The 16,443-nt window shown below is 41.4% G+C and overlaps 1 protein-coding gene across 1 annotated transcript in view; it reads left to right on the top strand.

Moving 5' to 3' along the window:
* Window positions 1–15,992, top strand: part of PHLPP1 (PH domain and leucine rich repeat protein phosphatase 1) — a 133,830-nt gene extending 117,838 nt beyond the window's left edge. Inside the window, exons 12-17 of the mRNA XM_051799354.1 lie at window positions 72–234; window positions 4,939–5,069; window positions 8,606–8,710; window positions 9,523–9,717; window positions 11,746–11,974; window positions 13,912–15,992. Coding sequence (XP_051655314.1) covers window positions 72–234; window positions 4,939–5,069; window positions 8,606–8,710; window positions 9,523–9,717; window positions 11,746–11,974; window positions 13,912–15,045 — 1,957 coding nt within the window. The 3' untranslated portion in view covers window positions 15,046–15,992. The remainder of the gene's footprint in view (window positions 1–71; window positions 235–4,938; window positions 5,070–8,605; window positions 8,711–9,522; window positions 9,718–11,745; window positions 11,975–13,911) is intronic.
* The last annotated feature ends 451 nt before the right edge of the window (window positions 15,993–16,443 follow it).

Raw genomic sequence — 16,443 nt, 5'->3', positions numbered from 1 at the left:
TCTTATTGCCACTTCAAAATAAAATATGCATGTCTGTTAAAAGAAGAATTCTCAAATTTTTGTTTTCATAGCAAAATGGCCAAGCTAGAAGAGTTGGAGGAAATTGATATTAGTGGGAACAAACTGAAAGCCATTCCAACAACCATCATGAATTGCAGACGTATGCATACTGTAATTGCTCACTCCAACTGCATTGAAGTCTTCCCAGAAGTCATGCAGCTTTCTGAAATAAAGGTATGGAATGAATGTGCTTTGGAAGAAGCAAGCGTAATGTGATTTTACCAATTTTGTTCTCCCCTTGGGTCTCTCATTGCTATGGGATAGTATATTCTCAGAAATTATGGAGATCTGACAGCTGCTTTCTCCTCTGAAGTCATATGCAAAATATTTGCCCCTGTGCAGCCTCAGAGTGAAATGGAAGAGGAACCTCAAAATCTGATTTACGCTTACCTTCATTAGATTGTATCTTCTCTGCCAAATAAGTGTTAATTGTCTTCTTGTGACAATCTGTTTTGATACGACTTAAACATTTGGCAAGAGCTATGGATAATTAACTGTTGCTGCCTTGGCAATTGGTTGATTGTGTAGGAATGGACTTTGTTTAGAGCACATGTTAAAAACCGCTGAAGCTGCAAAATATGATAGGCCCTGGGGACAGAGATAAATTCCAGGAGCATGGGATTTGAGTATTTAGGCAAGCTACTTTCATTTTCCTAATTGCAGTCATGTTCTGTACAATGGGGAGAATACTTAATTCATTTCTTGTATGTGTTTCCAGAAGTAATTCTGTACATTTCCTGACACTTCTTTTTGTGGGGCACATTCTTTGCTTGACCACACTGATGAACACTGCCGCTTACCTTTTGTGAATCGAGTTTCTGCTTCTCACCTGACTAGTGCAGAATAGTTCGCGCTGTGCGTTCTTTTCTTCTGGCCAGAGCTGGGAGACGGTTATCTCACAGCATACAAATCTTGTGATACAGCAGAAAAATCTGTCATTCTCTGAGGCTGAGAACTGATTACCTATTCATGGACTCAAAACAACTTAAGTGTCCTTCTGGCGCTCTGTGAAGTCAAAAGGCTAAGTTCCCAGCCTGACGTGTATGCCTCAGTGTCTGGGGTCATGGAAAGCAGCAGGAGCAATAATTCTGTTGGACAAGCGAGTACATGTAAAGATGAGCTTTGTGGTTTTAGCCAGGAAATCTCAAACAAACTTGTGGGTTTCTGAATACTCCTCCCTCTTTGGAACAATGGCCAGAGGAAGCAGAGGGCCATTTAGAATCAATCAGAAGTAAAACCTTTTTTCTTAGAGGAAGAATTGGGGTGGGGGAGTGAGGCTCCGCACAGTAAACATTTCTTTAAAAATATGAGGGTGGTGTTGACAAAACAAAACAAAAAGATAATGTAAACATGCTGATAGGGAACAGTCACCTTTTCCCTTTTGTTCATGCATCTTGGGGAAAGCTGAATGCTTTATAGAAGCATCATGTTCAAAGTGCTACTCAGCGACATTGAGCAGCAAAAATGCTCTTGGAAGACCTAGCAGTTTCTTCCTGCTGGTTTCCTATGGTTATTTAGTTCTCTTTAGCAGAAGAAAGAGGTGTGGACGTCACCAAGTGTTTTGGGACCGCAGGGATAGCGTGTGTGGCTTCATCTGAGAGGGCATAGAGTTCTTTGACTCCACCTTTGTGGCAGGACAATGCCTGGTCAGTACTCCAGAGTTTTGACTTACATGAGATGTAAATTACCAGATGGGAATGTGCTGTGTTGGGTATAGGAGTTTTTCTGGCCTATTGGCGGTTTCTCTAGGTCAGGGTTGGTGTTTATCAGTTTGGAATTAAGCTTGTGCTGATTGCCTATATCCTTTACTTGGCCTTACCCGAGCTCCTTCTTAGATACATGAGAGCATTGAAAATGTGCCAAAGTAAGTTTGGAATTCATTGCTTTAAGTATGGATTTGGTCATTTGGTGAAATAAGCTTGCTTATAGCAAAGCACAAAGTCATATAGTCTGATGTCACCTCTGTGCATATATCATATTTGATGGTTAATTTGAATGACAACTGAAGTGTCATTCAAACACTCTAAACTCCTGGGAAAACTCTGTTACCTGAGGTAATGGCTGTTTTGCTTTTGTATTTAATTAGCCTGGGAGGCTGACATATTATGGTTTTGGTGTCAGTATTACTGGAACAGTTAGTAGCAGCAGTTACTATGCTGTCTAAAATGATTTCAGAAGAAAATTAGTATAAATGATGATGCTTTTACAGTTGCAACAACTCCAGGATTTCCAGACGCAAGGTCATTTTGGCAATATAAGTTACTCTAAGCCTTTTTTTACACACTTTTTTATACACTCTGTAGCCTTTTCCAAGGCCACAGAAGTTGTGTTGCCCTCTTCTAAAGAGCCCAGGGGATGTCTCTGAAATATCTTGCCCAATACATATTTTAGGGGTTTTATTTTTTTTTATGACAGGTATTTATACTGTCATGTTTATCTCTGTGCACTGAAATATCTTCTGTGAGTGGCTGAGCAGCTGGAAGCACACACACCTGAGTCAATGCCCCAGCAAACACTGCCTTGCAGCTGTTGTTTGACTGCAATTCCTTGCCTTAGAAAATAAAAAAGGATGATTTTGAAATGGTTATCCGTTGTCCTTGTGTTCTTGTGCACTCAAACAATTGACTAGTCCTTACTGTTTCTGTAGAGTGTAGCAACCTGGGCTTGCTTTTCCCAGCCGAGACCTCACTTTACTTTATCATCCAGTTTTTGTTGACTGATGAGTTGCTTCTATTCATGGTTGTCTTGCTGGGCTGCTGTGCTGAGGGTGATACAGAGGTTTTTTTTTGTCACCATTTTTGATCAAGCTTATCTTTTGCAGGATAATTAGATTGAGATCTGCAATAAGTGAAGATCTAGTAGCAGTAACACCTTGAAAACAAAACTCTTGATCTTTGGTAGTTTTTCTCCTAGCTAAACAGGTTAATATGGGTATGGTTACCTTCAGTCACAACTGGAAATAACTGAAGTCCCTTCCAGCCTTGAACACAGCAGTTAAAAAGCTGTGGATGCAGCATAAGCAAATGCTGACTGTTAAACTCTGTCTTTCAGCTATCCTGTGTGCAGTTGCAGGAGTTGTTTGTCTGGTGCTGCATGGGTGGGGCAAAACCAGCTTGCATTTCATGCATGAGGAAGTTGGGATCGGTTAGGATGTAGACTTTCCTGCTTACCTGGGGAGTAGAATAAGGGCTAAATTTAACACAGATCTGCAACAAGTTCCTCTTAGCCTATTCTTCAAACAGTACAAGTGATACCTAAGAAAACCCAACCTGATAAATAAGCTATCTTCATAGTGCCTAGGGACCAAGGGATCTGCTGTAGAGTGTTGCTATCTTTGGCATGCTGGGCATTTAAGGAGAACAGTTAAATTATTGTATTTGTATTTTTCATTCCGGCATGCTCTTCCATCAAATTTGTAATAGCATTGAGGTGTTGAACACAGCAACTGCTGGCAGCTTTCTTAATCTGCAAAGTAATTACTGGCTCTCTGGAAGCAGCAAGAAGTTGTGCAGAGTCAAAAACCTCGCTGGAATAACTGCTGTTAAGCTGTCTACTATTTTGTTTGCGTGACAGATTTAGACTTTGATTTCCTTATCAGGCTTAGATAACGTCAGCAGTTTGTTCTTGATAGATAATAAAGCCTCCATATTAGACAATCTCGAGATTCAAGATTTGGGTCAGAAATTTATTTCCGTTGTGCTTATTTAATAAAGTGTTTGGAGATTTTTCGTTTCCAGAATTTACTAGGTTAATCCCATGCCTTCTTCCAGCTCAGGACCCAATGTCTTTGTATACACCTACAAAAATGAAAGTGCCTCTCTTGTATCGATGGTTATTACGTAATGGTCAAAATGTACAGTTAGGAAAAGTCTCCCTCTGCCCCTTTCAGCTTTTTTATTAAAGTTTCTGAAGTCTTTCCCTTTTTGCAGCTTGAAAGTAGAAAATGGTCTTTCAGAAAGATGTGGATAGTTTTTCTGTCCTCTGTTAAATACCAACTTGTTCTGTCCTCTCAGAATTACATTTTTGCAGCTTTTGGTGCTTACTATACTGGTCATCCTGAAACAGCATTTGGAGAGTTGATTTTGTTCCCAAATACCCTATTTTTCCTCATGTATTGACTTTCATCTGGATATGCAGCTTTAAACAATGTTTGTTTAGGGATTTTGTCATTCTAGTGCACTTGTTCTAGCTAATTTGTGCTTAGCTGGTGGGTAGCCTGCAAGTTGCTCTGCTGTTTTGTATCATTTTTTCTGAAATATTTAAACTTTTTTTTTCACTCATTTTATTGACTTCATATTTAATATGACTCCATCTAAGATGACACAAATTAAAACCATGTTTAAAACAGCACGGTATTTTTTCCTTTCCCCCCTCTACTCCTCCCCTCCACATACACGAATAACTCTCCTTATTTTAATATCCCTCAGTAAATACTGAACTCCTGGGAGCATGCTCATACTCATGCTGGTTTAAACTGACTTTGGAGGAGGGACTGCTATGCCCATGACTTAGAGGCCCCAGCTGTACTTATCTCTGTTTCCTTTATCTATTAAAAGACTATTTTCATCAATAACATGTTTTCTTAAATACTTTGAAAATCCACTGACAATCTTTTTGTCTGTGAAGAGCAGACAAAACTTAGTGGTTTTGTAACAAGATGGCACCTGACTATAGATGGAAATGGAGGGAACATATTTCTAGGTGTCCCTAGCAAGATGGCTAAATGTCATATGAATTTCTTTTGTAAGAACCACTTACCTAAATGAATGGTTGCAACCTTTATTGTTCAAAAAATGTCCATTACTGCATTTAATCAAAATTTGTATGATCTTGATGACAGCTGAATTCTCTTCTTTTTTGGCTGCTTTCCTTTTGCAGTGTGTGGATCTAAGCTGCAATGAACTGAGTGAAGTCACATTGCCTGAAAACCTGCCTCCAAAACTGCAAGAGCTGGACCTGACTGGAAATCCCAGATTAGCCCTGGATCACAAAACCCTAGAGCTGCTGAAGTAAGTTACCTTACAGAGGGGGAAAGGGCAGAAAACTTCTGTCCCTAGGATGTGAGAAAACCACAATACACAGAAGTGTGTATCTCCCGTAAGGAGAATGTCTTCCTGTTGTCAGTGGATCGGAAAGTAACAGACTATGTGGATAGGTCAGAAATTGCTGCTTCCTTGAAGAGGATGACTTTATTTTCTCCAGTGCAATTGCTTTCAACTGTAACTCCTGGAGGCTTCTGCTAGTCTGGGTTAACAACTATTGGACCAGTTTGATCTCCATTTTACTTCTGACAACAGATTCAACAAAAAGACCGATTTTGTACCACTCTGGAGATGCCAGTAGCTGCCTGCTTTTTCTTTCTTCACATTTATCTGCTTGGGTCTCTTTGCCATTGTGCTCTTTTTAGCTCTTCACATACTGTTTCTTGCTACCCTTCATACCTCTCTGCTTTTGTCCTAGAAATTTTAAATTTTTCATATTTAAACCTCTCGTGAAGACTCACATCTCCCACTCTGTTTGCAGCAAAACTAGTTCCTTTGCTTTGGGACCCTCATTTTCCTTCCTGTTTACCTGTTTGTTTCCTGCCCTCACTTAAGTGTCATCCATAACTGAAATTCACCTTGTGCCTTGTTCTGCAGTGTGTTGGGAAGCTGTTGCACTAAACCAGATCATCTGTGGATAGTGGTGCTGCCTTGACCTTTTCTTTTGTCCTTTAGGGAACTGCACCAGCTCCAGGTTTCCTTCTAAGTCTCTTCGATTCTTAAATATTGAATGGTTTCAAGGAGGATTGATTTACTTTTTAGGGGTTGATCAGTTGCTTCATGCTGTTTTCTTTTAAATGGTTAAGAGCAGACACTGGAGTAGTAAACCTCATCTGTTGTGCAAGTAAGGGAATCTTATGGTGTGAGTTTGCTTTTAGCTTGAATCAGCAGGTTTTACAAAATATAAGTGGAAATGTGAGTTTTCACAGATAAGAGTCCATGTTCTGCAGCAGACAGTGAAAAAAGGGGCATTCCTCTATTTTAAGAGCTGCTTTATTGCATACAGGAAATCTTGTTGCAGAAGTAGTGTGTAATTTTGCTCTGGTTCATAGGGGGAAAAAGATGTGTTTTACACAGTTAATGAATTGTATCAAAACTTAAAGTGAAATATCAGCTTTTGTCGTGTATAACCCAGCAGACAAGATGGACACCCAGTTTCTTGTCATGTTAGTGTTCAGGCATCATGCATTGTAGCATTATTGTACAAATTGAAATCCTAAGTAGTTGAAGAGAAGTGTGGCCCAGTTACATGTCGTATTTTCACTGGCAAATATGTGGTTCTTAATTCACAGAAAACTTTTTTCCCCTTGTATGCGCATTTTGCTTGATTATTTGTTTGGAGGGGTTGAGGGTGGTTTTTTTTTTTTAGTTTTGTTTAATTTTTTAAAATAAATTATTCTGAAGACTTCAGATCTGTTCTGTTCACTAATATTCATTTGCTGCAGTCAGGTGTTTCAGTCTATACTGATATGCTACTCTGACTTCTATGGTATACTGCTATAATTGACTGTGAGGGAGGAGGCACTTCTTTCACTTGATTTTCCTGGCAGGCACAAAAATACTTGTGCACTTGATACTTTTTATATCTTCCTTCTGCATGTGAAAGGCAGCTCTCCATCTGTGCCCTGGCAAGATTGAAGCAGGTAGTAGGTTAATATGTATTCTCAGTGCTGGTGAGAAGAAGAGTCCTGTCATGCATGCTTGCTTTTTTAATATGTGTGGAGATCTTAAAGGATGCTTTCATGCTTAGGAGGATGTTGCCAAGGGATTTAGTGGATGTAAGAATTTTCAGTAGCAATTAAAATGAAAAAGAACAACAACAACAAAAAATAAATGCTGCTACTCCGATTTCTAGGAAAGAGTATCTAGTTCAATTGTAACAGTCATTTTAAATTAAGGGGGGAAATAAACCATGCTGTTCAGAAGCCTTAGCCCATATTGCCTGCATAGGATGTGCTGCTGGATATCATTCCTTTCTGGTCTGTTTGTGGTGGTGCTACTAAGGAGGCTGAAAGCAGTGCGTTAAGGAATCTTTTTTTTTTCACCACTGCTGGGAAGCCTTGAGACAAGTTTGGGTCCTTGACCTGCCTAGGAATCAATGGTCAGTCAATCCAGTTAAAAAAAGAAACAGAAACCTTTTTGACTCAAGTTCCTGTGCTCTAGAGATAAGTGCCTCACTGTGTGAGAAGTCTGCAAAGAAAGAGTGTTTGCTTATGTGTGTACTTCTTTGCAGGTGCAGACAGAATTAGAATCTCTGCTACTTTAGAAGACATCCAGGTTTCTAGTCTGATTGGGGGTTAGATAATCTCTTCTAATGCTTGTGGCAAGATGTTTGCCTCCTGTTTGCCACATGGAGGGCTGCAGAACCAAAAACTTAAAACAAAAGTGGTTCTAACATTATTTATGTAATTTGTTTGCTTTTAATCTGCCCTCGCTGATGTACATCCTGGCTATTAACATAGAAGAAATCGAACTGCACGTGACAGTACTTCAGGTTATTTGAGGAAGGCTGTGCAATGCTGAAAAGACTTTTCTGTGTGTTCAGGTCAGGTAGGGATTTGGATAGAGAAAAAATGAATGCTCAGAGTGAACAGTTAGACCTTTCTGCTTGTGTCCTTTTATGTTTCTTTTGGTTCATGAAAGGTTCAGGTGCCTTTGAAGTCTCAGCAGCGTGTGGGGAGCTCACTTTTCCTGCCTTTGGAAAAGAGCGGTAGGGAGCAGGGGGTAGGTCATCTCTCCCCAGAAAAGCAGGGCTGTGAGGTATAAACAGAGAGGGCTGGACCCTTTTTAAATCTTTACTATGCTCCGTGAGATACTTGAAATTCAGGCTAAAGGCTATGTTGGTAGTAAATTGCAGGGTAGAGGATCAAGGGCGTAAGTAAAATTGGACTGCACAACTGGGGAAGGCAGAAGGGCTGTTGCCTGCTGTCAGGACCACAGGCTGGCTCTTGCAGGTTGATGCAGGACCAGGATGGAGCTAATTTCAGTTTTGTGGGTGTTTTCATGAAAGGCTGTTACTGCATGTTGTTGTTTCTAAATAATTTTTTTTTCTTCCATTTAGGGGATGCTGTGGGTCATACAGGATATTTCATTTGAGTACAATGAAAAGAGTGCAGAGACTTGTTGTTAGAATGGGCGGGAGAGATGTATAAGTTAAAAAAAGTCACCCCCCTCTACTGGCTTTCATCAAGCTAGTGACAAATTTGCTTTGTATTCCTACAGGGCCAGGTTTGAAACGAATAGCTTGGGGTGAGGGCAGGGAAAGAAAAACCAGCTAAGCAAAATAGTGCAGCTGCCACCCTCATAAGAGGCTGTCAGAGGCATTGTTTGTTGTATACAGGCACATAAAGGTAACCATTTTGGATGTCCTGTTTCATTTTCTTCTATTAAATGTTATTACTGAGAACTGGGAGAGTAGAAAAAGGTATTTTCTTCACGTTTTAAGTTGAATCATGTCAACACTTCAATCCATTGCATCTTTCCCCTTTCTTTTCTCCCTGCAGCAATATTCGCTGCTTCAAGATCGACCAGCCCTCAGCCGGTGACGCTTCAGGAGCGCCGGCAGTGTGGAGTCACGGGTACACGGAGGCATCCGGCGTTAAGAACAAGTATGACCTGGTGTGGGTTTTGTTACATGGGCACTTTAACAGCAGAGTCCCTCTATGCCAAGATAAAGAAATCCTTTTTCAGTGAAAGTTTTGGGGCTCGCAGAGGCAGAGGCCATGCCACAACTCTGCATTTGTATACCAAGCCCCTGCTTGGCTCTCCACTTTGGTCTTTGTTAGGGAAGTTGCTAAGATACAAGTGTAGCCAACACATTTGGTCTGTGCAAGACTCCGGTACTTGCAAAAGATTTGAGTGTTTGAAAGCATTTTCTTCTTTGCAAAGCTTCTTTATCTTCAACCAAAGGATGTTTACCAAGCAAATCAGAGATACTAAAGGAAGAGACAGAATGGCCAAAACTCTGAATATTCACAGTGTGTGACACTCCTGTGATTAAGGCAGCACTTGACAAATAATGTATCAAGAGTAATGTGATTAATCTTTGTGCCTCAAATACCTTTTGAGAAATCCTTTGCTACCCAGGTTTCTGTAGCAAGTGCCAGCAAGCCTTTACCAACTGTTTAATGATTTAACACACAACTTGGTCCCAAAGATGGCTTTTAGAGGAGCAAGTGCAGTTTAAATTGGTGTTATCAGGGATACTTTCCCCCCTTTTTCTGCAAATAAGGGACTAGTTCACGTGCTGAAAAGGAGGAAGAATGTTTAGTGCTTGGCTTGAACTTCCAGTATAGTTTCCGCCCCATCTTAGCACTGTTGATGGGCCTGACTTGTCTCCAATTAAACTAATTAATTTATTGACTATTAAACTAATAGTGGGATATATCCATGATGTTCTCCTGCTTCATTTTTTCACTAGGCTGTGTGTGGCAGCACTTTCAGCCAACAACTTCTGTGACAACCGGGAGGCACTTTATGGTGTTTTTGACGGTGACCGCAATGTGGAAGTGCCGTATTTGCTGCAGTGCACCATGAGTGACATCTTAGCAGAAGAGCTACAGAAAACAAAGAATGAGGAGGAATACATGATCAACACTTTCATTGTTATGCAGAGGTGAGTCTTGGATCTGAAGCGTTTTTTGCCTTGGCTGTGCTCACTGGGCAGGTTGTTTGCTTTCAGATCAGACACCTGCTCTTGCTTCAAAGAAATGTGAGGGGTGGGAAAAAGCCTTGGTATCTGGCTACAGCGTTTTCTTTTATTGCTTGTTTTGTGAATATTGCTCTCTGTTCCTTTCAGGTGTGGGGACAAAAACCCCAACACCTCCCCAGCCAAACAAGAAAAACTCCAACTCACCTGCAAAATTACTAAATGCCCATGACTAAGTGGTGGGTGGAGGTCTATTCTTTTTTTGTGTATTTTCTAAGTCTTACCGTTCACAATTGGCCATAATCAAGTCAGTGTTGTGAATGTCTTGATCATCTTTTTAAACTTCCTTACTACTGCTGCCTGAAAGTCTGGACTCACTCTTTCTGTTTCTCTCTACCAATTCGGGTTATTTAAGGCTACACAGCTATTTAAAACAGATAGTTTGACTCCTTAGAAATCCCTTTGGCCTTAGAATATCATTTGAGCAGGACCCATCCAGAGACATTGTGATACAATAGCTGTGAGTGTAATAGTAGTTTTGTGTAGTGGTTTGGAAACTGTGTGTGGTGTTCTTGACAGAAGAAGAAATTGTGCCCAGGGAGACACTGAGTGAAGGAGGAGTACGAAGAGAATTGAAGAAAGGAAGAAAGGAGAAAGCAAATAAGCAACTTAAAGACTAAGGAAGTGGATCAATTAAAAGTAGTATTGCTTATTGTTGAATTGCTGCACCTTTGGAAAGGAGAAGTACTGAAGTTGTTGTATTGGAAGAGATAGAAAAGCAGTAGGATGATACTGAAACTTACAAACACAAGAGAGAAAACACTTCCTTCCCATAATGGCTTATAACAGTACCTCAGACTACTAGCTGAGAAGGTGGTTGCCATATACTTGAAATATTCAAAAGTAATAACAAATTTGAGTATTGAAAGTACTTATTAAGTGGTTTGTTACTAATGCAATTTCACAGAAATGTGGCATTCCTACAAAACAAGCTGCTTTTTTTTCCCGTCTCAAATCAAAATAAGCTAACCGCTTCTTTGGAGAACCAGAAATAGTATTCATTCCAGTTGCATTTAACCATTCACTGATGCTTACAGTTGATATTCAGCACTCCTAAAGCATATTTGTAAAAAATAAATTAAAAAAGCACATTGAAGCTTGGTTGCAAATTTAATCGTGCATTCTCTCCAGGATTTTGAATCAGAAGTTCTTACTAGATATACCGAGCCTTAATAGAAATATTAGCAATAGCTTTATAATTACTAGAGGAGAAGACCCCAGTAAACAAGCTACTGGGAAAGATGAATGATTTTTCACAGCCTAGTATTGCAATTAACTTACCTTGTAATGGCAGGATTCTGAAAACTTCAATTTTATTGATAGGTTTTTTTCCCCCACTGTGACTCCTGCTGAAAAAGCAGGCTTAAACATTTCTAAGAATATATTTAATAGGTTATTACCTGACAGCATAAACTCCTTACAGCGGAGTTCACAGCCACTGTGATTTTTTTTTACTAATAATTTGATACTTTTAAGAGCATTATTCTGAAGACATCACAAAACAGTGAACCTCTGCCTTCTGTTTTTGCTCAAAAGTAAAGGTTTTTTACAGTCAGAATTATTATTTTTATAACAAAATCTGTAGCTTCAGAAGCCAAAGCTCCATCTGACCTTTAAAACAAATATTTATAAGATGTAAAGGAAAAGAGACAACTGAAATTCTTTAAAAGTACAAAGATTTTTTTTTTCTCTAAAGTTGAGCAGATTTGAGTATCTGCGTATGTGAAAATAACACACTGCCTGAAAAGTTGCACGTGAGATCTCTGCAGTGCTTCTGCTGTAGTGTCACGGTCTTCAGTTGAGACTTTTGTTTCTGGCCCAGTGATCCGACAGAGTCAATGCCCCGAATGCTTGTGGAACAGCGGCTCTTTCTCCGTAGTACCCCTAACACTTGTTTTCCCGTTAAAGAACAATCACTGTTTTGTTTAATTCCAGGAAACTTGGAACAGCTGGACAGAAACTTGGAGGCTCTGCTGTCCTTTGCCATATAAAACATGATCCCATGGACCCTGGTGGATGCTTCACGCTAACCTCAGCAAATGTGGGGAAGTGCCAAACAGTTCTTTGCCGGAATGGGAAACCTCTGCCTTTGTCCAGGTGTTACGTGATGAGTTGTGAAGAAGAACTGAAGAGGATTAAGCAGCATAAGGCCATTATCACAGAGGTTAGAGAACAGCTGGGACTGTTGCAATTTGCAGCTTCCTTGAAGAGTATTTGCACAGCAGTGCATGAAATTACATGTTGATATTAGTAACCTCTAGGAGGTAGCGTTCGTGGTATGGGTTCCAGAGTTGCACTTTTCCTTTCAAGGTGATTCATACCATGCAATCAAGTTGTTTTTCTGTCCCATTGCCATGCAAGATTTTGATTACCTTCTGAGAGTGAACAGTTTTAAGTGTGTTGCATTGGAACAGGAAAGCAGACACCCTCCTCCCAATGGGAGAGGAGTTGCTGTGTTGGAGCTGTCATGATAAGCCTCTCCAATTGAAAAGGATGAGAGGGCAGAGCACTTGGAGCAGTGCTGTCCTTCCCTTAGGAGACTCCTTGCTCCCGGCAGGCTGACTTTGCTGTCTGAGCTTCTATGTTCCCAGAACTGCCCTTTGACAGGCTGCTCTTGAAGAGAGCACTTGCCCAAAAGGAAAACTCACTCTGTGCTCAGCTGAACCACGAGAGAGGATAAAACTATTTGTTCCCTTCTTAGAAGCTTGAAGCCACTGCTGTCAGTTTTGCTTTGCTTTGTGTGACACATGGATAAATATCGAGTCCTCCTAATGGTGGACTCAGAAAGGGCAGAAAACTCAGTGCTGTGTGCCTGAGAACCGAGTGTGCACGTGTGTGTGTAGGGATGTGTGTGTGTGTGGAATAAGTCATGTGCCTATTGATCTTGCCAGGGAAAGGTGACGACTGGGATCTCAAATGTGACAAGTTGAAAGGGAGTCACTCCAACGTAGTGTGCATCACCGAGGCATGCTCATTATGTTGTTCTGTGGAGGGAAAGGGAGATTTCTGTGCTGAATCTTAAGATGACTCACTGATTTCATGTGCTTTGATGGCTTATCACTGCTGTCAACCTTCTAATGGGAAAGTTAACAAACCAACATGGGGTTTTATTTCTTCTGAGTGGTTTTAAAGAAGAAGCTTTTTTAGTCTTGGTTCACTTTTCTGTGGTTATCCGCTTTATAATAAACCCTACAGTTATTAGCTGGACCCAAAGAGTGTAAATCCTCAACCTTTACTGTGCTTCCCAAACACACAATTAGGAGGGTGCAGCTATCCCCACCAGGCTGACAGATAGCTAGGCTTGCTGTTTCAGACATTTGCTCTGCTTATTCTGGCAGCTTAGATTCTAACCAGGACAGGATTCTGGGATTCGGACGTGCATGGGATTTTTTTTCTCAAATGCGTCCATTTTTACTGATGTTTTCCCTTCAGATACTACTCCTCCTCCATTTGGAAATGTCATATCTAAGTGGAAATGTAGTAAGTAATTGGGGCATGTAAAACATTTCACTACAACTCAGCTGATTGAGACATGCAGACTTGCTCTCTGCTACATTTGACTTGCATGCTTCATTTAAAGTATTTTTTAATGAACTTTTGTTTCTGAAGCGATGAGCCAAGATGAAACCTACGATTGTTACAGCTGCAAGAGAAGACTCATAACTGAATGACCTGCCCCTATATCAAATGGAGCTGTGTGTTGCTTTGCTCTGTATAAAGCCAGATATCGTGGGTGGAGGAGGGATAAGTCTGACTCACTAGTAAAACATTTGTCCAGTTGGCTCTTGCAGCTGCAGGGCCAGAATAGATGGCTCTTTGTTACAGCCTTCTGCTTTGTTGGTCTGTGCATAGGTGATGCTGATGACAAATCAGTCAGGTGTAGGAGGTGTAGTGCAGGATTGCAAACCACCCTTTGCTGTGCTCTGATCCCAGCTCTGTCTCTCCTTGCAAGTTACTTTGCTTTTTTGTCTCCTTAAATGGCGCTATAAATGGCAGCATTGGGGGTACTGCAAAAACAGCCATCAATAAAATGCAAGGAGATGCAGGTACTGTGTATCCTTGTCTGTCTTGTTTCCAATTTCTTGTCCTTTCTAATTTCAGGATGGTAAAGTGAATGGTGTGACAGATTCAACAAGAATCTTGGGGTACACCTTCCTTCACCCAAGTGTTGTGCCGCGTCCTCATGTCCAGTCCATCACCTTAACTCCACAAGATGAGTTCTTCATTCTGGGAAGCAAGGGCCTGTGGGACAGCCTCTCAATGGAGGAAGCAGTGGAGGCAGTCAGAAACGTTCCTGATGCGCTGGCAGCCGCGAAGAAGCTTTGCACTTTGGCCCAGAGTTACGGCTGCAATGACAGTATCAGCGCTGTCGTGGTGCAGCTCAATGTGACGGAGGACAGCTTCTGCTGCTGCGAACTTAACGGGGTCCCACCCCCCAGCCCAGGCATTTTCCCCCAGTCCGTCAATGTGGTCATCAAGGACAGGCCAACAGATGCGCTTGGGATGCCGTCTTCGAGCAGCGGTATGGCTTCGGAAATCAGCAGCGAGATCTCCACCTCCGAAATGAGCAGTGAGGTGGGGTCCACAGCCTCTGATGAGCCTCCCCAGGTAGCCATGAATGAGAACAGCCCCGCCTACCCAGGGGAGCAGCGCTGCATGCTGCACCCCGTCTGCCTGTCCAATTCCTTCCAGCGGCAGCTCTCCAGCGCCACATTCTCCAGCGCCTTCTCTGACAACGGCCTTGACAGCGACGACGAGGAGCCGATCGAGGGGGTGTTCACCAACGGCAGCCGCGTGGAGGTGGAGGTGGACATCCACTGCAGCCGAGCAAAGGAGAAGCAACTGCTCCAAGTGCCGGTGGAAGCCAGCGACGAAGGTATCGTCATCAGTGCCAATGAAGATGAGCCCGGCCTTCCCAGGAAAGCTGAATATTCTGCCACAGGCACAATAGGGCGTCGGCGGGGCAATGGTTCTGTGGCACCACACGAGAGGAGCCATAACTTAATTGAAGTTGCAACGGATGCACCACTCAGAAAAACTGGGGGCTACTTTGCTGCTCCAGCACAGCCTGATCCTGATGATCAGTTCATCATCCCACCAGAGCTTGAGGAAGAAGTGAAGGAGATTATGAAGCAGCACCAGGAACAACAACAACAACAACAACAGCAGCAGCAGCAGCAGCAGAGGCAGTATCCAATGGACCACCTGGCAGACTATTACGACACACCACTATGACCCACTCTATTCACTGCTCGGAAATAAACTAACAAATAAGGACACTAGAGTGTGAGACCCAGTGGGCTTGCATTACAGCAGGGGTTTTCCTTATCCTTTTCCTTTATATACTTCCTTTTCCTTATCCTGCCACTACAGATAACTGCAGCTTTTCAGTTTGTTAGGTTTAATATTCATTGACTTTCTTCTAGAGACGCTTGACTGGTAAAGTTTAAAATAGTTAATCTTCCCTTAACATATCAAGTGTAAAAACAGAAAAACAAAAAAATAAAAAAAAATAAAAAGGTTTAATATATTGCTGAGAAACAGATGATGATGTAATATTTTTTAAAATGGCTTGTTTGTTTTGTTTGAAAAGCAGGGCAGTAGCCAGTGCTAAATGATTTAAGTAATATTGTAATACTGTATTTCTTTGAGAGAAAAGGCTTTTTTTGGTCTTGAAAATGATAGACATTTGTAGAATATGGAGACTAACTCCTAGGAGTTGCTTTACTCTTTCAGGTGACTTAAGTCACTGAGATTCACTAATTTTCTCTGAGAGAACAGTTGATTGGGAAATTCCTGTAAATAGCTCAGTGTTGTATAGTGATGCTTACATGTTTTGTAGCCTTGGCATTAAGGACACAACCTGAAAAACTGACCCTTTTTCTTAAGCGACTCTTTGGGCTGTGGTCATGGAGCGTGAAGGACTGCGTGGCTGTGTACAAGTTAGCTAGAGCCAAGGTGGTGTAGACTGTTTATAGAAACCCACTTTTTCCTCCGGTCTCTTTCTTTCCTTACTTTTACAGACACGTTTTGTTTGTGTTCCTTACTGCTGCCACAACCAGCATGATTGTATAGAGCTCATTTGCTGTAGAACATTTACATACCAAGAGTTATATTAAAGCCGAATGCACAAATGAACATGTCATAATTTTTGTTATAATAAATATAAAATTTACACCTGATGTCTGCTTTTATGTCTGAATAGCTGAGCAGCAGCTCTCAAGGAGTAGCTTGCTGTGGCTTAGCAGCGTGCTGCTCAGTTAAACCAAGAAGTGTTGAAACTTTTTCAGCTTGATCACATTTTTACACTAACTGCAGAAGCGCATGTGTACTTTCAGAATTTAAAGACCACACAAAGTGGCCTTTAAAAGATAAGAAACAACTCTCTGAGGAATTGATCCGTTTCTTCTTTTCTTTGTCAGTACTAGTTCAGCACTATTGATTTGCCCTTTGCCACAGTATTGACAATTCCAGAAGACTGAAGAGGAGTGGTGCTCTGGCTGTATGCCACTGGGACTGAGAGGCTGAAGATAGAAACGATGAAGGGATAAGAAAGGGAGAAGAAAATATTGGATACAGAGAGAAGAGGGGAAATTATAAGGAGAAGGCAGAAAAGTGAACTCAAAACTACCT

The sequence above is a fragment of the Manacus candei genome, unplaced genomic scaffold (assembly GCF_025592945.1).
Source record: "Manacus candei isolate 608988 ecotype Guabito, Panama unplaced genomic scaffold, ASM2559294v1 h1tg000049l, whole genome shotgun sequence".
NCBI lineage: Eukaryota > Metazoa > Chordata > Aves > Passeriformes > Pipridae > Manacus > Manacus candei.
The sequence above is the reverse complement of the archived record's forward strand: the minus strand, read 5'-3'. Positions and strand labels throughout refer to the sequence as shown.